The 26,766-nt window shown below is 46.4% G+C and overlaps 1 protein-coding gene across 1 annotated transcript; it reads left to right on the top strand.

The window, feature by feature from the left end:
* Positions 1-120: 120 nt before the first annotated feature.
* rab8b (RAB8B, member RAS oncogene family) lies at positions 121-25,129 on the top strand. Its single transcript, XM_090223316.1, has 8 exons — positions 121-402; positions 13,363-13,423; positions 16,085-16,145; positions 19,757-19,834; positions 21,480-21,569; positions 22,831-22,896; positions 23,214-23,264; positions 23,416-25,129. Exons 1-8 carry the CDS (start codon positions 279-281, stop codon positions 23,506-23,508), a joined length of 624 nt encoding a protein of 207 aa, XP_090079442.1. The 5' UTR covers positions 121-278; the 3' UTR covers positions 23,509-25,129.
* The last annotated feature ends 1,637 nt before the right edge of the window (positions 25,130-26,766 follow it).

The following is a 26,766-nucleotide window of genomic DNA, read 5'->3' on the forward strand; positions in this document are numbered from 1 at the left end:
TTTTTTTAGAGGCATTTGAGAAATAGTCTAGTGTTTATAAATAATGAGTTTGTGGCTGTGGTAACCAGTGACTACCACGCTTCCGGCCTATCTTCTGTTCCGCCTATTCTGTGTGACGTCATTAAACTAACGCCTTCTCGTTTCCCCCTGTACTGTTACTGTACGGTTACTTAGTGTAACGAAGAGGTGTAGCCAGCAGCGAATAGCAGCTACAAACTGTTTGCTACGGTCCAGACATTTATATCAGATTTCGGGAAGAAAGAAGCGAGGGTGGAGAGATGGCGAAAACCTATGATTACCTTTTTAAATTGCTTCTCATCGGGGACAGCGGTGTCGGCAAGACATGTCTCCTCTTCAGATTCAGCGAAGATGCGTTCAACACTACCTTCATATCAACAATAGGTCCGTTTCTCTTTCTACAATTGAGTGGGTTTTTTGAACAACGGCATGCTGCTGAAAATGCTACATTACATATGACAAATCTACTGTATGCTGTTGACAGATAGTGGGACGAATTCGCGACAGGAAACGGGCCTAGAAGCATCATCTTGTGCCAATTCAGATATAGTAAATGGTTTTATTACATTGAATTGTCTCTTATGTTTTATACTGTAGGCCTGGTTGTATCACCCTGCTAACTCTGTATTTGTGAGCTAAGCTGTCATCTATTTTCATGGGCTCATATTTGTGACCTGTTGGCTGTCAGACCTTTTGATTGTCAGCTGTAAGGGGGGGCTCATGAATGGCACTGACAGTATTCCTGACCAGGGCTTTGTTTTATCAGACAAAGAACATAACATTATACCGGTAACTGCCAAAATAATGGAAACACTTGAGTAAATGAGGGATACAAAGTATATTGAAACACAGGTGTGGTTCCTGAGTTAATCAATTAACTATCCATCATGCGTTGGGTCATGTATGAAAATGCTGGGCAGGCCATTATTTTGGCTACCATGGCTATGCCCCCATAGGGCTGGAGTGGTCACTGAATGGTTATATGAGCATGAAAATGATGTAAAACCATAGGCCATGGCCGTCTCAGTCACCAAATCTCAACCCAATTGAACACTTACGGGAGATTCTGGAGTGGTGACTGAGACCAGCGTTTTCCACCACCATCAACAAAACACCAAATTATGTAATTTCTCGTTGAAGAATGGTGCCTCATCCCTCCAATAGAATGGTGTCTCATCCCTCCAATAGAATGGTGTCTCATCCCTCCAATAGAACGGTGCCTCATCCCTCCAATAGAATGGTGCCTCATCCCTCCAATAGAACGGTGTCTCATCCCTCCAATAGAATGGTGCCTCATCCCTCCAATAGAATGGTGCCTCATCCCTCCAATAGAACGGTGTCTCATCCCTCCAATAGAACGGTGTCTCATCCCTCCAATAGAACGGTGTCTCATCCCTCCAATAGAATGGTGTCTCATCCCTCCAATAGAACAGTGTCTCATCCCTCCAATAGAGAGTTCCAGACACTTGTAGAATCTATGAGGAGGTGAATTGAAGCTGTTCTGACTGGTGGTGACCCAACGCCCCTATAAACACACTTTATGTTGGCGGTTTCTTTATTTTGCCAGTTACCTGGAGTTATTGTCTGTGCTACATGTCCATGGTTTTAGACGTGTCTGTGTTCTGGGGGTGTAAATGGACCCTAAACTAGAGGTGATGTATGTATTTTTACCTCAGGAGTAGTTTGACTATAGGTGGATTTACCAGATGTATTTCTCCATAGAGAGACAGATCACTATGGCGATGTTGAGGGGGCGGGGGGGGGGGGGGGTTTCTTGTGTTATTAGAAATCTTATTTTGACATGACGGACTTTCAGTTTGAGTGTGAAATTAGGAAACCCCCTTCACTGCTCCTTGACTTTCAGTTACCTTTTGGGTGGGTGGCGTTTTCATCGTATGTGTACTTCTCAATCTCAACGATGATCAATTGGAAAAGCACCCAGGTTCTGTTTATGACACACAGGTTCAGAGAGAGCACACATTTTATACTTTTCCACCTTCGTAAATAAACTGAGTGTACATGGGACACACACACACAGACACACACACACACAGACACACACACACACAGACACACACACACACACACACACATACACGTAAAGGACACATGCTGCTTGCTAAGCGAGTACCACTTTCTCCCAATTCGGCCCATACCTGGCGAGAACTTGGGAAGCGTCTTACTGTTCGGCGCCACGCAAAAAGCGAGCTATTCTCTGGCACAAGTGGAGACACTTCAGACTGAGGAGTAGGTTTCACACATCCCCATGTGCAACACACACACACACACACAAACCCCTGTAAGTGTGGAACATCACTTTTCTGAACCTTCGACATCACTTTCTACTCTGTCTTGAAAACGAAGTCACCATTACTCCCAAACAACTGATCCTCATCGGTCGTCGTTCCTCAAAACGTTAGTCTGTATTGTTTGTGAACTAGGCCAACAGAAGACAAAAAAGCAGCAGTAGTATGGTCTCACTCTCGTCGTTAATGAAGTGAATGTTACCAGCGCTGAGGTCATTCCTGTGAGTAGAATAGAATACCAGGAAGGTGTTCATTACTTCAGACTGGGGAGTTCGTCCCAAATCACTCCCTATTCCCTTTTATAGTGCACTACCTCTGACTGGAGTATCGTATGGCTCTGGTCAAAAGTAGTGCACTGTGTAGGCCATTTGGGACGCAAGCCTGGGTTCTGCTCTAAGGCTCACCCTGGGACTCTGTTGAATAGAATAGAAACAACAACATGGAGCTTTGAGACTCTGTTGAATAGAAACAACATGGAGCTTTGAGACTCTGTTGAATAGAAACAACAACATGGAGCTTTGAGACTCTGTTGAATAGAAACAACAACATGGAGCTTTGAGACTCTGTTGAATAGAAACAACAACATGGAGCTTTGAGACTCTGTTGAATATAAACAACAACATGGAGCTTTGAGACTCTGTTGAATATAAACAACAACATGGAGCTTTGAGACTCTGTTGAATATAAACAACAACATGGAGCTCTGAGACTCTGTTGAATAGAATAGAAACAACAACATGGAGCTCTGAGACTCTGTTGAATAGAATAGAAACAACAACATGGAGCTCTGAGACTCTGTTGAATAGAATAGAAACAACAACATGGAGCTCTGAGACTCTGTTGAATAGAATAGAAACAACAACATGGAGCTTTGAGACTGTTGAATAGAATAGAAACAACAACATGGAGCTCTGAGACTCTGTTGAATAGAAACAACAACATGGAGCTTTGAGACTCTGTTGAATAGAAACAACAACATGGAGCTCTGAGACTCTGTTGAATAGAAACAACAACATGGAGCTTTGAGACTCTGTTGAATAGAAACAACAACATGGAGCTCTGAGACTCTGTTGAATAGAAACAACAACATGGAGCTTTGAGACTCTGTTGAATAGAAACAACAACATGGAGCTCTGAGACTCTGTTGAATAGAAACAACAACATGGAGCTCTGAGACTCTGTTGAATAGAAACAACAACATGGAGCTCTGAGACTCTGTTGAATAGAAACAACAACAACATGGAGCTCTGAGACTCTGTTGAATAGAAACAACAACAACATGGAGCTCTGAGACTCTGTTGAATAGAAACAACAACAACATGGAGCTCTGAGACTCTGTTGAATAGAAACAACAACAACATGGAGCTCTGAGACTCTGTTGAATAGAAACAACAACATGGAGCTTTGAGACTCTGTTGAATAGAAACAACAACATGGAGCTCTGAGACTCTGTTGAATAGAAACAACAACATGGAGCTTTGGGACTCTGTTGAATAGAAACAACAACATGGAGCTTTGAGACTCTGTTTTCCACCATAATTTGCAAATAAATTCATTCTCATTTCGCTGTCATAGTTGAAGTGTACCTATGATGAAAATTATAGGCCTCTCTCATCTTTTTAAGTGGGAGAACTTGCACAATTGGTGGCTGACTAAATACTTTTTTGCCCCACTGTATACTATCCAGCTTTTCTCACCAATCCCTACTGTCTGTCACAGACTAATATAGAACGTTGCACTACCCTCAGAATACACTATATATATAAACGTATGTGGACACCCCTTCAAACGAGTGGACTGGTCTATTTTAGCCACACCTGTTGCTGACGTGTGAAATCGAGGCTCGTTATTTCCAGTGAAGGGAAATCGTAACTCTACAGCATACAATGACATTCTAGATGTTTCTGTGCTTCCAACTTTGTGGCAACAGTTTGGGGAAGGCCCTTTCCTGTTTCAGCATGACAATGCCCCCGTGCACGGAGCGAGGTATACAGCGAGGTATCTCCAAAATGGTTTGTCAAAATCGGTGTTGGAAGAACTTGACTGTCCTGCGCAGGGCCCTGACCTCAACCCCAACGATCACCTTTCAGATGAATTGGAACGCCGACTGCGAGCCAGACCTAATCGCCCAATATCAGTGCCCCGATCTCACTAATGCTCTTATGGCTGAATGGAAGCAGGTCCCCGCAGCAATGTTCCAACATCTAGTGGGAAGCCTTCCCAGAAGAGTGGAGGCTGTTATAGCAGCAATGTTCCAACATCTAGTGAAAAGCCTTCCCAGAAGAGTGGAGGCTATTATAGCAGCAATGTTCCAACATCTAGTGGAAAGCTGTCCCAGAAGAGTGGAGGCTATTATAGCAGCAATGTTCCAACAACTAGTGGAAAGCTGTCCCAGAAGAGTGGAGGCTGTTATAGCAGCAATGTACCAACATCTAGTGGAAAGCCTTCCCAGAAGAGTGGAGGCTGTTATAGCAGCAATGTTCCAACATCTAGTGGAAAGCCTTCCCAGAAGAGTGGAGGCTGTTATAGCAGCAATGCTCCAACATCTAGTGGAAAGCCTTCCCAGAAGAGTGGAGGCTGTTATAGCAGCAAAGGTGGGACCAACTCCATATTAACGCCAATGACTTTGGAATGAGATGTTGGACGAGCAGCTGTCCTCATACTGCTGGTCATATAGTGTATAGTGTTTAGTCTGTCATGTCAACATATTTGACAGAGTTGACCTGTTCCCCCTACTCCCCTCTAAGCCAATTCAAGAGAGAAAGTTGAGAAGTTACAAGCGTCTTATTTGATTCGGGCTACTGAGTGACAGAAATAGATGGCTAGAATCCACTGCCAGGACTAGGTTAGTCTGTATCTGAATTCACAGCCCTGTGGGCCCTGGTCAAAAGTAGTGCACTATTTAGGGAATAGGGTGTCAGAGTCCTATAGGCCCTGGTCTAAAGTAGTGCACTATATAGTGCACTACTTTTGACCAGGGCCTATAGGACTCTGGCATCCTATTCCCTATATAGTGCACTACTTTTGACCAGAGCCTATAGGACTCTGGTTAAATGTAGTGCACTAGGGAATAGGGGGCCATTTGGATTGCCCTCCTGTGTTTCCTGTGCGTCACGGAGGACAAGGTTGTTGAATTGTTTCAGTCCGGTTGGTGGGAGCGTCGCGAGGAGAATCTTCCTGAGTGAAACAGGAAGTGAGAAGTGTATATATATTTTTTTTATCTCCGAACAGGAAGACACTCGCTCAGAGAGCAGAGAAGAAGCATGTATAGGCCAGCTTTACTCTATTCTACAGACACAGCAGCAGTAGTCTAGTTTAACATCAGGTGACCTTGTCCGTCCTGTTTGAAGTCCTGCTGTCTGAAGTGGACACCGTGACATAGGTGACATGATGTTGTGTGTGTGTGTGAAGCAGCACAGTTCTCTCTCTCTCTCTCTCTCACTAAGTACAGTTCTGTGATGTTATTGTACAGTATGAATGCTGGGAACTGTATAACTAAGATGGTGAATTCCTAATGAGAGCCCCTACTGCACAGTACCGTATTAGTGTTGGGAATGTAAAGGGTGAATGTGAAATGAGTAACACAGCCTGTATACAATGACCTGTAGTAACAGAAGCAGCACTGTCATAACCCTCTTCTGTCTCGTGAGCCATCAGCTGACCAGCTGTTGTATTCAGGGTCGGGCGCGTGTGTGTGTGTGTGTTTGTGTATGTACATACTCTGTGTGTGTGTGTGTGTGTGTGTGTGTGTGTGTGTGTGTGTGTGTGTGTGTGTGTGTGTGTGTACACACTCTGTGTGTGTGTGTATCTTCCGTCCGTGTGTCACTCACATCTCTTCCTGTGTGTGAGGCCTGAGCAGAGAGGTCAGTAAACTCAGGGTGGGTCCCGCTGCAGGCTTCCCTAATCACCACCACTAACCAGCCCCCGCTGGCCAGCCCCTGGTTCCTCTTCCTGGACACAAGTGACTGGCTGGGAGGGGAAGGGCCCTGTTGGAGCCAGCACAGAGAGGGGGGGGGGGGAAAGGAAAAGTCTCCTCTCTCTCTCTCTCACTCTGACGTACTGACTGACTGCCAGTAACCCCACGCAGTACAGAGCCACCGATGCAGCTCTTTCCATTCCTCTGCAGGCCCAGCAGAAGGCTTCGGTCACCAACCAGCCTCCTTCAAAAGAACGCAAGTTGAATCACAGCCATTGGAATTCACCCACTGTCAAGTGAATTCACCAACAAAAGATCATTCTTTCATTGTCGTGACTTTTTCTGTCAGTACTTCTGGGGGGGATGATAGTTACTTCAGTTTTTGTTCTGTTTCTGACATTTTTTATTGCCCTAAACATGGGCGAAGAGGATTTCTTGAAGATAGTTAAGAAAGGCCCCTATATTGTATTTTGAGGATTAGCTTGGAACGGAAACAAAGCTGCTGTGTCGTCCTCATCCTGAAGGTCTTGGATTAGAGGGGTTTTCCCCCTGTAGAGGCAGGAAGGGAAGTCTGTGTGTTTACAGCCCTGTAGAGGCAGGAAGGGAAGTCTGTGTGTTTACAGCCCTGTAGAGACAGGAAGGGAAGTCTGTGTGTTTACAGCCCCGTAGAGACAGGAAGGGAAGTCTGTGTGTTTTCCCCCTGTAGAGGCAGGAAGGGAAGTCTGTGTGTTTACAGCCCTGTAGAGGCAGGAAGAGAAGTCTGTGTGTTTACAGCCCTGTAGAGACAGGAAGGGAAGTCTGTGTGTTTACAGCCCTGTAGAGGCAGGAAGGGAAGTCTGTGTGTTTTCCCCCTGTAGAGACAGGAAGGGAAGTCTGTGTGTTTTCCCCCTGTAGAGGCAGGAAGGGAAGTCTGTGTGTTTTCCCCCTGTAGAGGCAGGAAGGGAAGTCTGTGTGTTTACAGCCCTGTAGAGACAGGAAGAGAAGTCTGTGTGTTTACAGCCCTGTAGAGGCAGGAAGGGAAGTCTGTGTGTTTACAGCCCTGTAGAGACAGGAAGGGAAGTCTGTGTGTTTACAGCCCTGTAGAGACAGGAAGGGAAGTCTGTGTGTTTTCCCCCTGTAGAGACAGGAAGGGAAGTCTGTGTGTTTTCCCCCTGTAGAGACAGGAAGGGAAGTCTGTGTGTTTACAGCCCTGTAGAGACAGGAAGGAATGAAAGATGCTTCACTGTGTTGTGCTCGCGTTGTGTCACGTCCAATGGCAGCGTCCAAGCTCAATAATCGGCGAGGTTCAATTCTCGATGGCCTGACGCCCGTTCATTCTGCCTTATGAATTGAAATTATGAGCAATAAAGTGGATTTTGGTTGCAGGTGGCCTCGACTAGACACCACTGGTTATATCCTCCACTAGACACTACTGGTTATGTCCTCCACTAGACACCACTGGTTATGTCCTCCACTAGACACCACTGGTTATATCCTCCACTAGACACCACTGTCCTCCACTAGACACCACTGGTTATGTCCTCCACTAGACACCACTGGTTATGTCCTCCACTAGACACCACTGGTTATGTCCTCCACTAGACACTACTGGTTATGTCCTCCACTAGACACCACTGGTTATGTCCTCCACTAGACACCACTGGTTATATCCTCCACTAGACACCACTGTCCTCCACTAGACACCACTGGTTATGTCCTCCACTAGACACCACTGGTTATGTCCTCCACTAGACACCACTGGTTATGTCCTCCACTAGACACTACTGGTTATGTCCTCCACTAGACACCACTGGTTATGTCCTCCACTAGACACCACTGGTTATGTCCTCCACTAGACACCACTGGTTATGTCCTCCACTAGACACCACTGGTTATGTCCTCCACTAGACACCACTGGTTATGTCCTCCACTAGACACTACTGGTTATGTCCTCCACTAGACACCACTGGTTATGTCCTCCACTAGACACCACTGGTTATGTCCTCCACTAGACACCACTGGTTATATCCTCCACTAGACACTACTGGTTATGTCCTCCACTAGACACCACTGGTTATGTCCTCCACTAGACACCACTGGTTATGTCCTCCACTAGACACCACTGTCCTCCACTAGACACCACTGGTTATGTGCTCCACTAGACACCACTGGTTATGTCCTCCACTAGACACCACTGTCCTCCACTAGACACCACTGGTTATGTCCTCCACTAGACACCACTGGTTATGTCCTCCACTAGACACTACTGGTTATGTCCTCCACTAGACACCACTGGTCATGTCCTCCACTAGACACCACTGGTTATATCCTCCACTAGACACCACTGGTTATGTCCTCCACTAGACACCACTGGTTATGTCCTCCACTAGACACCACTGGTTATGTCCTCCACTAGACACCACTGGTTATATCCTCCACTAGACACTACTGGTAATGTCCTCCACTAGACACCACTGGTTATGTCCTCCACTAGACACCACTGGTTATGTCCTCCACTAGATACCACTGGTTAGGTCCTCCACTAGACACCACTGTCCTCCACTAGACACCACTGGTTATATCCTCCACTAGACACTACTGGTTATGTCCTCCACTAGACACCACTGGTTATGTCCTCCACTAGACACCACTGGTTATGTCCTCCACTAGACACCACTGGTTATATCCTCCACTAGACACCACTGTCCTCCACTAGACACCACTGGTTATGTCCTCCACTAGACACCACTGGTTATGTCCTCCACTAGACACCACTGGTTATGTCCTCCACTAGACACTACTGGTTATGTCCTCCACTAGACACCACTGGTTATGTCCTCCACTAGACACCACTGGTTATATCCTCCACTAGACACCACTGCCCTCCACTAGACACCACTGGTTATGTCCTCCACTAGACACTACTGGTTATGTCCTCCACTAGACACTACTAGTTATGTCCTCCACTAGACACCACTGGTTATGTCCTCCACTATACACCACTGGTTATGTCCTCCACTACACACCACTGTCCTCCACTAGACACCACTGGTTATGTCCTCCACTACACACCACTGTCCTCCACTAGACACCACTGGTTATATCCTCCACTAGACACCACTGTCCTCCACTAGACACCACTGGTTATGTCCTCCACTAGACACCACTGGTTACGTCCTCCACTAGACACTACTGTCCTCCACTAGACACCACTGGTTATATCCTCCACTAGACACCACTGGTTATGTCCTCCACTAGACACCACTGGTTATGTCCTCCACTAGACACCACTGGTTATGTCCTCCACTAGACACCACTGGTTATGTTCTCCACTAGACACCACTGGTTATGTCCTCCACTAGACACCACTGGTTATGTCCTCCACTACACACCACTGGTTATGTCCTCCACTAGACACCACTGGTTATGTCCTCCACTAGACACCACTGGTTATGTCCTCCACTAGACACTACTGGTTATGTCCTCCACTAGACACTACTAGTTATGTCCTCCACTAGACACCACTGGTTATGTCCTCCACTAGACACCACTGGTTATGTCCTCCACTAGACACCACTGGTTATATCCTCCACTAGACACCTCTGGTTACGGCCTCCTGGATGAATATGGTGCAGTACATTAGAGGGACTAGAATACAGATGCTTTCCTGTCTGCTCCTGGCCTCTTTCACTCTGCTCCTCTTCTGTCCTCCCCTCTTCCCCTTTTCCCCTCTGCTTCCCTCCTCTGCTCCTCTCCTCCTCTCCTCTCCTCCTTTCCCCTTCCTCTCTCCACCGCTCCTCTCTTCCCCTCTCCTCTCCTCCTTTCCTCTTCCTCTCTCCTCTGCTCCTCTCTTCCCCTCTCCTCTCCTCCTGTCCTCTTCCTCTCTCCTCTGCTCCTCTCTTCTCCTCTGCTCATGTCCTCTTCCTCTCTCCTCTGCTCCTCTCTTCCTCTCTCCTCTGCTCCTCTCTTCCCCTCTCCTCCTTTCCTCTTCCCCTCCCCTCCTCTCCTAACCTCAGGTAGAGCATCACATTGACACAGCGCCGATGGCAAAGCAACTCAACGTGTATAGTGTAGCTGCAGAGTTAGTTAGCGAGCAGCACTGTCCCAGCAGTTTCTATTGTAAAGGCCCTGTATAAACCCCTAGGAAACACAGCAGTTATCTATTGTAAAGGCCCTGTATAAACCCCTAGGAAACACAGCAGTTATCTATTGTAAAGGTCCTGTATAAACCCCTAGGAAACACAGCAGTTATCTATTGTAAAGGTCCTGTATAAACCCCTAGGAAACACAGCAGTTTCTATTGTAAAGGTCCTGTATAAACCCCTAGGAAACACAGCAGTTTCTATTGTAAAGGCCCTGTATAAACCCCTAGGAAACACAGCAGTTATCTATTGTAAAGGCCCTGTATAAACCCCTAGGAAACACAGCAGTTTCTATTGTAAAGGCCCTGTATAAACCCCTAGGAAACACAGCAGGTTCTATTGTAAAGGCCCTGTATAAACCCCTAGGAAACACAGCAGTTATCTATTGTAAAGGCCCTGTATAAACCCCTAGGAAACACAGCAGGTTCTCTAGAACAGGAATGTAGCCTAGCATCCTCATCTTGCACTTACTGAAGGTAGTAGGCTATTAAACCTACAGGAAGCGTTTGAAACTCTAGCCTGCAGCAGACGACTGTGACAGAAGACATGTCTCATTTGCTACGTAGACCCCCCCCCCCGAGGGACAAACGCTCTAGTGTCTGTTTAGTATCTGGTGTAAATAGTGGGTCTGTGTTTTTCCGGTAGACTGCTCTCTACAACCTGCTGTGGTGCTCTGTTCTCTACACCACATCCTCTCCTCTCAGTGAGCCTGCCCACCTGCATCACCCCCTCCGTCTGCATCTGCGTCCTGAATAGCACCCTTATTCGCACTATATAGGGAACAGGTTGCCAGACCTGTGTCAAAGCCCCGCAGCTAGCTGGCGCTAGGCTAGCTCATTCTGTGTTTTAATATTGTGACACTTGTTCCAGGGACAGACTGGTAATTGTGCAGGTACCCACGTTTCCTCTCATGTTACTGGCTAGTGACGTGTGCTGTCCCTCAGCACTCAACTATATACTAAGGACTATTCTGATTGGAGCTCGTCTGTCATCAGGTTACAGAAGTACGCCATAGCAACCTACTACGTGCCAATAGATTTATACACACAGAACCTCCACTTTTCAGTAAGAGAAACTGCTTGACAGACCGCTTATAGGGGATAGTTTTTACCTTGTAGCGCTCTGTCTGTATGTCTGTCTGTCTGTCTGTCTGTCTGTCTGTCTGTCTGTCTGTCATGGTCTGTAACAGTGTTAATAGGAATGTTTACCTTCAGTCCTCATGGTCTGTAACAGTGTTAATAGGAATGTTTACCTTCAGTCCTCATGGTCTGTAACAGTGTTAATAGGAATGCTGACCTTCAGTCCTCATGGTCTGTAACAGTGTTAATAGGAATGCTGACCTTCAGTTCTCATGGTCTGTAACAGTGTTAATAGGAATGTTTACCTTCAGTCCTCATGGTCTGTAACAGTGTTAATAGGAATGTTTACCTTCAGTCCTCATGGTCTGTAACAGTGTTAATAGGAATGTTTACCTTCAGTCCTCATGGTCTGTAACAGTGTTAATAGGAATGTTTACCTTCAGTCCTCATGGTCTGTAACAGTGTTAATAGGAATGTTTACCTTCAGTCCTCATGGTCTGTAACAGTGTTAATAGGAATGTTTACCTTCAGTCCTCATGGTCTGTAACAGTGTTAATAGGAATGTTTACCTTCAGTCCTCATGGTCTGTAACAGTGTTAATAGGAATGTTTACCTTCAGTTCTCATGGTCTGTAACAGTGTTAATAGGAATGTTTACCTTCAGTCCTCATGGTCTGTAACAGTGTTAATAGGAATGTTTACCTTCAGTCCTCATGGTCTGTAACAGTGTTAATAGGAATGCTGACCTTCAGTCCTCATGGTCTGTAACAGTGTTAATATGAATGTTTACCTTCAGTCCTCATGGTCTGTAACAGTGTTAATAGGAATGTTTACCTCCAGTCCTCATGGTCTGTAACAGTGTTAATAGGAATGCTGACCTTCAGTCCTCATGGTCTGTAACAGTGTTAATAGGAATGTTTACCTCCAGTCCTCATGGTCTGTAACAGTGTTAATAGGAATGCTGACCTTCAGTCCTCATGGTCTGTAACAGTGTTAATAGGAATGTTTACCTCCAGTCCTCATGGTCTGTAACAGTGTTAATAAGAATGCTGACCTTCAGTCCTCATGGTCTGTAACAGTGTTAATAGGAATGCTGACCTTCAGTCCTCATGGTCTGTAACAGTGTTAATAGGAATGTTTACCTCCAGTCCCCATGGTCTGTAACAGTGTTAATAGGAATGTTTACCTTCAGTCCTCATGGTCTGTAACAGTGTTAATAGGAATGTTTACCTTCAGTCCTCATGGTCTGTAACAGTGTTAATAGGAATGTTTACCTTCAGTCCTCATGGTCTGTAACAGTGTTAATAGGAATGTTTACCTTCAGTCCTCATGGTCTGTAACAGTGTTAATAGGAATGTTTACCTTCAGTCCAGATGGTCTGTAACAGTGTTAATAGGTGGCTTGATGGTCCGTCATGTGAAGTTCAATACCAGTGATGCCAGGGGACTAAATCTAGCCCCCAGTTAGCCCCCAGCTAACTCCCAGCTAGCGCCCAGTTAGCTCCCAGTTAGCCCCCAGTTAGCCCCCAGCTAGCCACCAGCTAGCCCCCAGTTAGCCCCCAGTTAGCCCCCAGTTAGCCCCCAGTTAGCTCCCAGCTAGCCCCCAGCTAGCTCCCAGTTATCTCCCAGTTATCTCCCAGCTAGCTCCCAGTTAGCTCCCAGTTAGCCCCCAGCTAGCCCCCATCTAGCCCCCAACTAGCTCCCAGTTAGCCCCCAGTTAGCCCCCAGCTAGCTCCCAGCTAGCTCCCAGCTAGCCCCCAGCTAGCTCCCAGCTAGCCCCCAGCTAGCCCCCAGTTAGCCCCCAGCTAGCTCCCAGTTAGCTCCCAGTTAGCCCCCAGTTAGCTCCCAGTTAGCCCCTACCCACTGGCTCAGATGTAGTTTAACACTTTAGAAATGTTTTTCCTCACCTTTTCTCTGATTTCAGGTATTGACTTCAAAATCAGGACGATAGAGTTGGATGGGAAGAAGATCAAGCTCCAGATATGGTGAGTTTGCCTGGTTACCCAGACTCCTGGCTCCATATATGATGAGTTTGCCTGGCTACCCAGACTACTTGCTCCAGATATGGTGAGTTTGCCTGGTTACCCAGACTCCTGGCTCCATATATGATGAGTTTGCCTGGCTACCCAGACTACTTGCTCCAGATATAGTGAGTTTGCCTGGTTACCCAGACTCCTAGCTCCAGATATAGTGAGTTTGCCTGGTTACCCAGACTCCTAGCTCCAGATATAATGAGTTTGCCTGGTTACCCAGACTCCTAGCTCCAGATATGGTGAGTTTGCCTGGCTACCCAGACTCCTACCTCCAGATATAGTGAGTTTGCCTGGTTACCCAGACTCCTAGCTCCAGATATGGTGAGTTTGCCTCGCTACCCAGACTCCTTGCTCCAGATATGGTGAGTTTGCCTGGTTACCCAGACTCCTAGCTCCAGATATGGTGAGTTTGCCTGGTTACCCAGACTCCTTGCTCCAGCCATACACCACGCCCAGAGATGTTAGTTTCTTCTCCACAATGAGTCTGGATCTGAGTACCTCCTCGACCCTTCACTGAATGGGAACACATTCAGGGCCGTCTGATTGGTCCAGAAACCGAGCCAAAACACACGTGGGTAAAGCAGCAGTTTGAAAGTGTGTCATTGGCTTTGATACTCTGATTGGTTAGAGATGATCCAATTGTTGACAACTTTGTTTTGTTGAATGCCCCTCATCACAACAAACATCTTCAATAATGGCATAAAGTATGTAGGGGACCGACAGAGCAGCTGAATAATTTAGTGCGAGTTGTCAGGTTAATGGTGAGTACCAGTAGGCCACTTGAAGTGTAGTGTTGACTGCCTTGTAGTCAGTGATAGCTTGGAGAGCCTCTGTCAGCCCTGAGTAGATCTGAAGTGTAGTGTTGACTGCCTTGTAGTCAGTGATAGCTTGGAGAGCCTCTGTCAGCCCTGAGTAGATCTGAAGTGTAGTGTTGACTGCCTTGTAGTCAGTGATAGCTTGGAGAGCCTCTGTCAGCCCTGAGTAGATCTGAAGTGTAGTGTTTACTGCCTTGTAGTCAGAGATAGCTTGCGTGTGTAAGAGTGTTCAGCTGTGTTTGGATACACACATTTGGCCTGCTTATTCATCCCCTGTCCAGGGTCGTCCCTTACACTAGGCACCGCTGGTCGTATCACTGTCTGACACGGACTAGAGGGAGAACCCCCAGGCCCTCTTACACTGATGTTTGGTAACACTGGCTGTAGCTACTGCATTATCAACATGGTTGTTACGTTGTACTGTCTCTCCCAGGTTAATGTAGTAATGCTGAAGCTACTGCACTATCTACATGGTTGTTACGTTGTGCTGACGTTGTACTGACGTTGTACTGTCTCTCCCAGGGTAATGTAGTAATGCTGTAGCTACTGCATTATCAACATGGTTGTTACGTTGTACTGTCTCTCCCAGGGTAATGTAGTAATGCTGTAGCTACTGCATTATCAATATGGTTGTTACGTTGTACTGACGTTGTTCTGTCTCTCCCAGGGTAATGTAGTAATGCTGTAGCTACTACACTATCGACATGGTTGTTACGTTGTACTGACGTTGTACTGTCTCTGCCAGGGTAATGTAGTAATGCTGTAGCTACTGCATTATCAACATGGTTGTTACATTGTACTGACGTTGTTCTGCCTCTCCCAGGGTAATGTAGTAATGCTGTAGCTACTGCATTATCAACATGGTTGTTACGTTGTACTGTCTCTCCCAGGGTAATGCAGTAATGCTGTAGCTACTGCACTATCGACATGGTTGTTACATTGTACTGTCTCTCCCAGGGTAATGTAGTAATGCTGTAGCTACTACACTATCAACATGGTTGTTACGTTGTACTGACGTTGTACTGTCTCTGCCAGGGTAATGTAGTAATGCTGTAGCTAGTACACTATCGACATGGTTGTTACGTTGTACTGACGTTTTGTCTCTCCCAGGGTAATGTAGTAATGCTGTAGCTACTGCATTATCAATATGGTTGTTACGTTGTACTGACGTTGTTCTGTCTCTCCCAGGGTAATGTAGTAATGCTGTAGCTACTACACTATCGACATGGTTGTTACGTTGTACTGACGTTGTACTGTCTCTGCCAGGGTAATGTAGTAATGCTGTAGCTACTGCATTATCAACATGGTTGTTACATTGTACTGACGTTGTTCTGCCTCTCCCAGGGTAATGTAGTAATGCTGTAGCTACTGCATTATCAACATGGTTGTTACGTTGTACTGTCTCTCCCAGGGTAATGCAGTAATGCTGTAGCTACTGCACTATCGACATGGTTGTTACATTGTACTGTCTCTCCCAGGGTAATGTAGTAATGCTGTAGCTACTGCACTATCGTCATGGTTGTTACGTTGTGCTGACGTTGTACTGAAGTTGTACTGTCTCTCCCAGGGTAATGTAGTAATGCTGTAGCTACTACATTATCGACATGGTTGTTACGTTGTACTGACGTTGTTCTGTCTCTCCCAGGGTAATGTAGTAATGCTGTAGCTACTGCATTATCAACATGGTTGTTACGTTGTACTGCCGTTCTGTCTCTCCTAGGGTAATGTAGTAATGCTGTAGCTACTGCACTATCAACATGGTTTTTACGTTGTACTGACGTTGTTCTGTCTCTCCCAGGGACACAGCCGGTCAGGAGAGGTTCAGGACCATCACAACAGCCTACTACAGAGGAGCTATGGTAAGATCCGTCACCTGTCACAGGTCTCCAAAAGGTCACAGACTGAAACTACACAGATAAAACAACTTGCGTGGAGGTTATCGTGTGTGTGTGTGTGTGTGTGTGTGTGTGTGTGTGTGTGTTTGTGTGTGTGTGTGTGTGTGTTCAGAATGGGAGCCATCTTTTATAATGAGTTGTAGCCTACTCTGTCGACCTGTCTCCTCCGTATGTCTCCGGTCCAGCCATATTAAACAGTGTCTCTAGTTAAGCTAGATGTATCTATGTACCGCTTGTTAATTAACGCCGAGGCCCATCTTACAGATGTGTATGCTCTGTGTGAAGTGGTGTAAACGATGGAATGGCCAGTTTGATAGGAGACTGTATACACAGGAAGGACCCAAGTGGAGTTTCCCTAGTGCTGTTGGACCATTCAATCACTGGGGCGGATGGTGTTTGTTACTATGGAGGGCCGTGTGTGTTACTATGGAGTGCCGTGTGTGTTACTATGGAGGGCCGTGTGTGTGTTACTATGGAGGGCTGTGTGTGTTACTATGGAGGGCCGTGTGTGTTACTATGGAGGGCTGTGTGTGTTACTATGGAGGGCCGTGTGTGTTACTATGGAGGGCTGTGTGTGTTACTATGGAGGGCCGTGTGTGTTACTATGGAGGGCCGTGTGTGTTACTATGGAGGGCCGTGTGTTACTATGGAGGGCCGTGTGTTTGTTACTATGGAGGGCCGTGTGTGTTACTATGGAGGGCCGTGTGTGTTACTATGGAGGGCCGTGTGTGTTACTATGGAGGGCCGTGTGTGTTACTATGGAGGGCCGTGTGTGTTACTATGGAGGGCCGTGTGTGTTACTATGGAGGGCCGTGTGTGTTACTATGGAGGGCCGTGTGTTTGTTACTATGGAGGGCCGTGTGTTTGTTACTATGGAGGGCCGTGTGTTTGTTACTATGGAGGGCCGTGTGTTTGTTACTATGGAGGGCCGTGTGTGTGTTACTATGGAGGGCCGTGTGTTTGTTACTATGGAGGGCCGTGTGTTTGTTACTATGGAGGGCCGTGTGTTTGTTACTATGGAGGGCCGTGTGTGTGTTACTATGGAGGGCTGTGTGTGTGTTACTATGGAGGGCCGTGTGTGTTACTATGGAGGACCTCTACTAACTCTCCTCTGTCTCCTCTCTGTTGTTCTACACTACATGACCTCTACTAACTCTCCTCTGTCTCCTCTCTGTTGTTCTGCACTACATGACCTCTACTAACTCTCCTCTGTCTCCTCCCTGTTGTTCTACACTACATGACCTCTACTAACTCTACTCTGTCTCCTCCCTGTTGTTCTACACTACATGACCTCTACTAACTCTACTCTGTCTCCTCCTCCCTGTTGTTCTACACTACATGACCTCTACTAACTCTACTCTGTCTCCTCCTCCCTGTTGTTCTACACTACATGACCTCTACTAACTCTCCTCTGTCTCCTCCCTGTTGTTCTACACTACATGACCTCTACTAACTCTACTCTGTCTCCTCCTCCCTGTTGTTCTACACTACATGACCTCTACTAACTCTACTCTGTCTCCTCCCTGTTGTTCTACACTACATGACCTCTACTAACTCTACTCTGTCTCCTCCTCCCTGTTGTTCTACACTACATGACCTCTACTAACTCTACTCTGTCTCCTCCCTGTTGTTCTACACTACATGACCTCTACTAACTCTACTCTGTCTCCTCCTCCCTGTTGTTCTACACTACATGACCTCTACTAACTCTCCTCTGTCTCCTCCCTGTTGTTCTACACTACATGACCTCTACTAACTCTACTCTGTCTCCTCCTCCCTGTTGTTCTACACTACATGACCTCTACTAACTCTACTCTGTCTCCTCCTCCCTGTTGTTCTACACTACATGACCTCTACTAACTCTACTCTGTCTCCTCCTCCCTGTTGTTCTACACTACATGACCTCTACTAACTCTCCTCTGTCTCCTCCTCCCTGTTGTTCTACACTACATGACCTCTACTAACTCTACTCCCTGTTGTTCTACACTACATGACCTCTAGTAACTCTACTCTGTCTCCTCCTCCCTGTTGTTCTACACTACATGACCTCTACTAACTCTACTCTGTCTCCTCCCTGTTGTTCTACACTACATGACCTCTACTAACTCTACTCTGTCTCCTCCCTGTTGTTCTACACTACATGACCTCTACTAACTCTACTCTGTCTCCTCCTCCCTGTTGTTCTACACTACATGACCTCTACTAACTCTACTCTGTCTCCTCTCATGCACGATCGATTTTGTGTTTCCACTCGTTCAATTTGCAAAGAAAGGAATCTGTGAAAATCTCACCCTGAACGTTGTTTCAACCAGTCAATTCACGTTCGTATGTATTCCTCAGAGATCCTAGAACGTAACCAGACTTCACTCTATCATTAGAGGTGTAGTATATCCTATAGGACACCATATTTGGTCAGAGAGCGACGCCTTCATGGCGCGCCGATGATGCGTCCGGTCTTCATTTTAATGACTCTCTTTGTCAAAATAAGCACCAATCGGGGGTCAAAACCAAGCTAGCTAGATAGCCAATGAGCTGGGCTTTACGGGAGTATCAGGAAACCCCCGTCTCTGTCGCTAAATGTTGGCGCTAACCTTTTGTGACATCGTGCCTTTTCTTTTTGGACACAAAGTATAAGAATATTCAGAGTTATGAAGTTACAAAAACGAGTTGTTTTGCAAATGTTGAACTTGAATAATATGGCTACTAATACTTGGAAAGTTAAATCACAAGTCCAAGTAAACAGATTTGACAATATTCTTGCAGAATTGTTTTTTATATGAATGCGAATGTCTCCTTCACGATTTGCCCAAATGTACCTGGGGGGACTAAAAGTCTTGTAGTTCACTCATACTTCAAGTTATCTGTCTGAAACGTTGCACATACCCTCTGCTGCCATCTTGTGGACACTATCGGAATTACAACCAGAGTGATGGCTTTAGCTGTGACCTTTCTCTTGTATTTCAAAGATGGTGACAGAAAAACAAACGGTTGGTTTTGTCTTTGTATTTTCTTCTACCAGATCTATTGTGTTATATTCTCCTACATCTCTTTCACATTTCCACAAACTTCAAAGTGTTTCCTTTCAAATGGTACCAAGAAAATGTATATCCTTGCTTTAGGGCCTGAGCTACAGGAAGTTAGATTTGGTTATGAGTCATTTTAGGTGAAAATTGAATAAAAGGGGGCGGATCCTTAAGATGATTTATACTGTGGTCAGTTCCACTGCCTCAGAGTTCTAGTAGAATAGTCAGAACGATGTCTATTCCACCTTATTCATGGCTGTGTGTCCAGTTAGAAAATGTACTGTTCTTATGTTTTACTTACTAACCAGGTTCTTTAAATGTCAACTTTATATATGTAAATACATGTTTTATTGAGGCAGAGTATTCTGGGTTTATAAGGGCTTCAAGCTTGTAGTGATAACAGTCAAGACCCAAGCCCCTTACTTGACGACAGTACAGACATACAGACATTTCACCGGGTCATGTCTGGAATGGCGCTGGGTTGGGTCTTTTCCTGTTAATGTCACGGCGTGTCACTTCCTCTGACGTCACTTCCTGTCCTTTGTCCAACAGGGTATCATGCTAGTGTATGACATCACTAACGAGAAGTCCTTCGAGAACATCAAGAACTGGATCAGGAACATTGAAGAGGTATGAAGCTACCGCAGCAGGTAGCCTGAAAACAATCAAGTGTGAAGCTACCGCAGCAGGTAGCCTGAAAACAATCAAGTGTGAAGCTACCGCAGCAGGTAGCCTGAAAACAATCACGTGTGAAGCTACCGCAGCAGGTAGCCTAGAAACAATCAGGTGTGAAGCTACCGCAGCAGGTAGCCTAGAAACAATCAGGTGTGAAGCTACCGCAGCAGGTAGCCTAGAAACAATCAGGTGTGAAGCTACCGCAGCAGGTAGCCTAGAAACAATCAGGTGTGAAGCTACCGCAACAGGTAGCCTAGAAACAATCAGGTGTGAAGCTACCGCAGCAGGTAGCCTAGAAACAATCAGGTGTGACGCTACCGCAGCAGGTAGCCTGAAAACAATCAGGGGTGAAGCTACCGCAGCAGGTAGCCTGGAAACAATCAGGTGTGAAGCTACCGCAGCAGGTAGCCTGAAAACAATCAGGTGTGAAGCTACCGCAGCAGGTAGCCTAGAAACAATCAGGTGTGAAGCTACCGCAGCAGGTAGCCTAGAAACAATCAGGTGTGAAGCTACCGCAGCAGGTAGCCTAGAAACAATCAGGTGTGAAGCTACCGCAGCAGGTAGCCTGAAAACAATCAAGTGTGAAGCTACCGCAGCAGGTAGCCTGAAAACAATCACGTGTGAAGCTACCGCAGCAGGTAGCCTAGAAACAATCAGGTGTGAAGCTACCGCAGCAGGTAGCCTAGAAACAATCAGGTGTGAAGCTACCGCAACAGGTAGCCTAGAAACAATCAGGTGTGAAGCTACCGCAGCAGGTAGCCTAGAAACAATCAGGTGTGACGCTACCGCAGCAGGTAGCCTGAAAACAATCAGGGGTGAAGCTACCGCAGCAGGTAGCCTGGAAACAATCAGGTGTGAAGCTACCGCAGCAGGTAGCCTGAAAACAATCAGGTGTGAAGCTACCGCAGCAGGTAGCCTAGAAACAATCAGGTGTGAAGCTACCGCAGCAGGTAGCCTAGAAACAATCAGGTGTGAAGCTACCGCAGCAGGTAGCCTAGAAACAATCAGGTGTGAAGCTACCGCAGCAGGTAGCCTGGAAACAATCAGGTGTGAAGCTACCGCAGCAGGTAGCCTAGAAACAATCAGGTGTGAAGCTACCACAGCAGGTAGCCTAGAAACAATCAGGTGTGAAACTACCGCAGCAGGTAGCCTAGAAACAATCAGGTGTGAAGCTACCGCAGCAGGGAGCCTAGAAACAATCAGGTGTGAAGCTACCGCAGCAGGTAGCCTAGAAACAATCAGGTGTGAAGCTACCGCAGCAGGTAGCCTGAAAACAATCAGGTGTGAAGCTACCGCAGCAGGTAGCCTAGAAACAATCAGGTGTGAAGCTACCGCAGCAGGTAGCCTGGAAACAATCAGGTGTGAAGCTACCGCAGCAGGTAGCCTAGAAACAATCAGGTGTGAAGCTACCGCAGCAGGTAGCCTGGAAACAATCAGGTGTGAAGCTACCGCAGCAGGTAGCCTAACACGCACTAACACGCACACAGACGGTTTCACACACCCGTTCCATCTCTATAAACTTTTTTTGCAATAATCAGTATTCTCTCATTCTGTCTGTCCGTAGCAACACTCAGTTTTCTCTCATTCTGTCTGTCTGTAGCATGCCTCCTCTGACGTGGAGAGGATGATCCTAGGAAACAAGTGTGACATGAACGACAAAAGACAGGTGTCTAAAGAACGAGGAGAAAAGGTACGGAGGTCAGAGGTCAGGGTCTCTGTGTGTTTCCAATAGGCACTGACGAGTCTGAGATGTCTTGTTGCAGGGTGCGTTGGAAACAATGTGATAACGTTCCCGAGAAAAGAGAAACCCCCACACTGCCCTTCATAGTATCTTTGGTGAAACCCCCCACACTGCTCTTCATAGTATCTTTGGAGAAACCCCCCACACTGCTCTTCATAGTGTCTTTGGAGAAACCCCCACACTGCTCTTCATAGTATCTTTGGAGAAACCCCCCACACTGCCATTCATAGTGTATTTGGAGAAACCCCCCACACTGCTCTTCATAGTATCTTTGGTGAAACCCCCACACTGCTCTTCATAGTATCTTTGGAGAAACCCCCCACACTGCTCTTCATAGTATCTTTGGAGAAACCCCCCACACTGCCCTTCATAGTATCGTTGGAGAAACCCCCCACACTGCTCTTCATAGTATCTTTGGAGAAACCCCCCACACTGCCATTCATAGTGTATTTGGAGAAACCCCCCACACTGCTCTTCATAGTATCTTTGGAGAAACCCCCACACTGCTCTTCATAGTGTCTTTGGAGAAACCCCCCACATTGCTCTTCATAGTGTCTTTGGAGAAACCCCCCACATTGCTCTTCATAGTGTATTTGGTGAAACCCCCCACATTGCTCTTCATAGTGTCTTTGGAGAAACCCCCCACATTGCTCTTCATAGTGTATTTGGTGAAACCCCCCACATTGCTATTCATAGTGTCTTTGGAGAAACCCCCCACATTGCTCTTCATAGTGTATTTGGTGAAACCCCCCCACATTGCTCTTCATAGTGTATTTGGTGAAACCCCCCACATTGCTCTTCATAGTGTCTTTGGTGAAACCCCCCACATTGCTCTTCATAGTGTATTTGGTGAAACCCCCCACATTGCTCTTCATAGTGTATTTGGAGAAACCCCCCACACTGCCCTTCATAGTGTATTTGGTGAAACCCCCCACACTGGTCTTCATAGTGTATTTGGTGAAACCCCCCACACTGGTCTTCATAGTATCTTTGATGTAAATGTACTCCCAGTTGTATGTTTGACAATACTCATAATATACAGTATGATCTATGTCTGTCATAGCCAGCCCCGTTCTCCCTTCATGATGTAGTACAATTCCCTTTTGTAACAGAAAGGTAACATCACTTTTACGTTCTGTGCTATGCCTCTTGGAATGTGTTGCATGAGTTATTAACATGAATTGTTCTCATAATGTTTTATTTGTCACAGTTGGCGATTGATTACGGCATCAAGTTCTTAGAAACGAGCGCCAAATCCAGCCTGAATGTGGAAGAGGTCAGTTGTGTTCAGTACTATTCATTTATACCTATTTATTCATTATTATGAACGTGGAAGAGGTCAGTTGTGTTCAATACTATTCATTTATACCTATTTATTCATTATTATGAACGTGGAAGAGGTGAGTTCTGTTCAGTACTATTCATTTATACCTATTTATTCATTATTATGAACGTGGAAGAGGTGAGTTCTGTTCAATACCTATTTATTCATTATTCTCTCAGTCTTTTTCCATTGAAAACAGGACATTTTTTTCCTCTAATAAACGTGTTCCTGAAGTATACATTCTGTTTTGTTGTTGTTTTGAAACACAGTCCTTTTTCACACTGGGAAGAGACATAATGACGAGACTCAACAGAAAAATAGTGAGTTTATGTTTGTTGTTTTGCAGATGATGCTCATATGATACGATGTATTCTTATCCAGAACGTAGGTTCCAACAGTTGTTGACAGCAATGGGATCTTAAGAGTGGTAATTGACCTTTGACACAAACCTTTCCACCCCCCCCGCTTTAGAACGACAGCAGTCCTCCAGGAGGAGGTGGGCCGGTCAAGATCACAGAGACGCGGTCAAAGAAGAGCAACTTCTTCAGATGTTCACTGTTCTAGTGGATCAGTCCTCTCCTTTCCATGGACTGATACAGCCTTTACCTGCCCTGCTGCTTCCCCCTAGAGCTGAGCAGAATACACCCCCAACCCCTCACCAGGCCTGGGTACCAGGCTACCTACCTAGCACTCCTTCAACCCCTCACCAGGCCTGGGTACCAGGCTACCTACCTAGCACTCCTCCAACCCCTCACCAGGCCTGGGTACCAGGCTACCTACCTAGCACTCCTCCAACCCCTCACCAGGCCTGGTACCAGGCTACCTGCCTAGCACTCCTCCAACCCCTCACCAGGCCTGGGTACCAGGCTACCTGCCTAGCACTCCTCCAACCCCTCACCAGGCTACCTACCTAGCACTCCTCCAACCCCTCACCATGCCTGGGTACCAGGTTACCTACCTAGCACTCCTCCAACCCCTCACCATGCCTGGGTACCAGGCAACCTACCTAGCACTCCTCCAACCCCTCACCAGGCCTGGTACCAGGCTACCTACCTAGCACTCCTCCAACCCCTCACCAGGCCTGGGTACCAGGCTACCTACCTAGCACTCCTCCAACCCCTCACCAGGCCTGGTACCAGGCTACCTGCCTAGCACTCCTCCAACCCCTCACCAGGCTACCTACCTAGCACTCCTCCAACCCCTCACCATGCCTGGGTACCAGGCTACCTACCTAGCACTCCTCCAACCCCTCACCATGCCTGGGTACCAGGCTACCTACCTAGCACTCCTCCAACCCCTCACCAGGCCTGGGTACCAGGCTACCTACAAAGAACTGGGTCTTGGCCAGGCTAGGCTACTTATTGCCGCTGAACTGCCTGGCTATTCTGTAGGCTACAGAGGAAAGCGACTCGCCATCCCATTTAAAAAATGACACGTTAAGAGAACCCAAAACAATTCTGAAAAGAACAAGGAATGCCCCTCAACTGCACCCCTCTCTCCCTTCCCCCAAAGGAGTTAGTCTAGGCCCTGCATCCCAAATGGAACCCTTTCCACTATATAGTGCACTACTCTTCACCAGAGCCCTATTATGCAGGCCCTGGTCAAAAGTAGTGCACTATATAGTGAATAGGGTGGCATAGGGCCCTGGTCAAAAGTAGTGCACTATATAGGGAATAGGGTGGCATAGGGCCCTGGTCAAAAGTAGTGCACTATATAGTGAATAGGGTGCCATAGGGCTCTGGTCTAAAGTAGTGCACTATATAGTGAATAGGGTGGCATTTGGGATGCAGTACATTTCTCCCCTCCCCAACAGCTCTGATTGACAGTTGAATCCTGTCTTCTGTGTTCTTTAACTCACCCCTGGAAACGCTTTGTTGTTTGTTCAGCTTCCTGTTTAGCTGAAGCTGCCTTCCCCCTGTATCCACTCGATGCACGGTTAACTTTTTATTTTGATGTCGCGTGGTCTTGTCTTTCTTTACCTGCCTATCTTTCTAAGGGGGGTGGAAAAAAAGATTGACACCTGAAGGATTGGAAGAGTTTGTTTGACGTGGATCTTGGGTTGGTTTGCTATTAGAGAAGAATATAGTCATTTTTTTTAAAGTGATGAATGAACATGACTGCAGGGAGAGATGGAGAGAAAAGAGAGTGTTGTTACTGCATGTTCTGCCCACGCTAGAAAGGAAAATGTAACTGTTGTTTAGTATTCTACCAAAGCTGAGGACTTCATTGTGGTGGTTGTTTCACCAATGTCTTTATTTTTTAGGTCTTTTAGTTTTATATCATCTTTATGATAATCGCACTGGAGATCGTTTTGGATGTTTCAATGATTGTTAAAACACCGCCTCTGTCAAAAAGGACGCTGCAGTCAATCGACGATGCATCCCTGGTCCAGAGCACTAAAGGTGCTAGATTCAGAGCCGCTCTTCAGAACCGCTCTTCAGAACCACTCTAAAGAGTTAAAGGATGCTCATTGCTCGGCACTTCAACTGATGACGGACTCAGAATTGGCTTCACTCAATCGGACGTAATGAATGACCAGTTTTAATGTTGTCACTTAGTCATGCACTTACAGAAGGAGGTTTCTCAATGACTCCAACTTAAAACCACTGAGTAGCCTCTACTCAACTTAAAACCACTGAGCAGCCTCTACTCAACTTAAAACCACTGAGCAGCCTCTACTCAACTTAAAACCACTGAGCAGCCTCTACTCAACTTAGAACCACTGATTAGCCTCTACTCAACTTAAAACCACTGATTAGCCTCTACTCAACTTAAAACCACTGAGCAGCCTCTACTCAACTTAAAACCACTGAGCAGCCTCTACTCAACTTAAAACCACTGATCAGCCTCTACTCAACTTAAAACCACTGAGCAGCCTCTACTCAACTTAAAACCACTGAGCAGCCTCTACTCAACTTAAAACCACTGAGCAGCCTCTACTCAACTTAAAACCACTGAGGAGCCTCTACTCAACTTAAAACCACTGAGCAGCCTCTACTCAACTTAAAACCACTGAGTAGCCTCTACTCAACTTAAAACCACTGAGCAGCCTCTACTCAACTTAAAACCACTGAGCAGCCTCTACTCAACTTAAAACCACTGAGCAGGCTCTACTCAACTTAAAACCACTGAGCAGCCTCTACTCAACTTAAAACCACTGAGCAGCCTCTACTCAACTTAAAACCACTGAGCAGCCTCTGTGCTTTGTCTTTTTAAAGCCTTGAATGTTGTTGTTGTTGTTGTGTGTTTTGAAGTTCAGACTTTCTTTCATTCTATTAACTGAAAACGGCCCTCAGTTTGCAGCACTGATTTGAGTTGACAGCCCTTTCTGAAGAAACGACCACAACCACCACGGTAGCAGATACCGACTCATACAACGACCACAACCCCCACGGTAGCAGATACTGACTCATACAATGACCACAACCACCATGGTAGCAGATACTGACTCATACAATGACCACAACCACCACGGTAGCAGATACTGACTCATACAACAACCACAACCCCCACGGTAGCAGATACTGACTCATACAATGACCACAACCACCATGGTAGCAGATACTGACTCATACAATGACCACAACCACCACGGTAGCAGATACTGACTCATACAATGACCACAACCACCACGGTAGCAGATACTGACTCATACAACAACGACAACCACCACGGTAGCAGATACTGACTCATACAACCACCACGGTAGCAGATACGGACTCATACAACCACCACGGTAGAAGATACTGACTCATACAACCACCACGGTAGCAGATACCCACTCATACAACCACCACGGTAGCAGATACCGACTCATACAAC

The sequence above is a fragment of the Oncorhynchus mykiss genome, chromosome 26 (genome assembly GCF_057628025.1).
Source record: "Oncorhynchus mykiss isolate SJ-2025 chromosome 26, ASM5762802v1, whole genome shotgun sequence".
Taxonomy (NCBI): domain Eukaryota; kingdom Metazoa; phylum Chordata; class Actinopteri; order Salmoniformes; family Salmonidae; genus Oncorhynchus; species Oncorhynchus mykiss.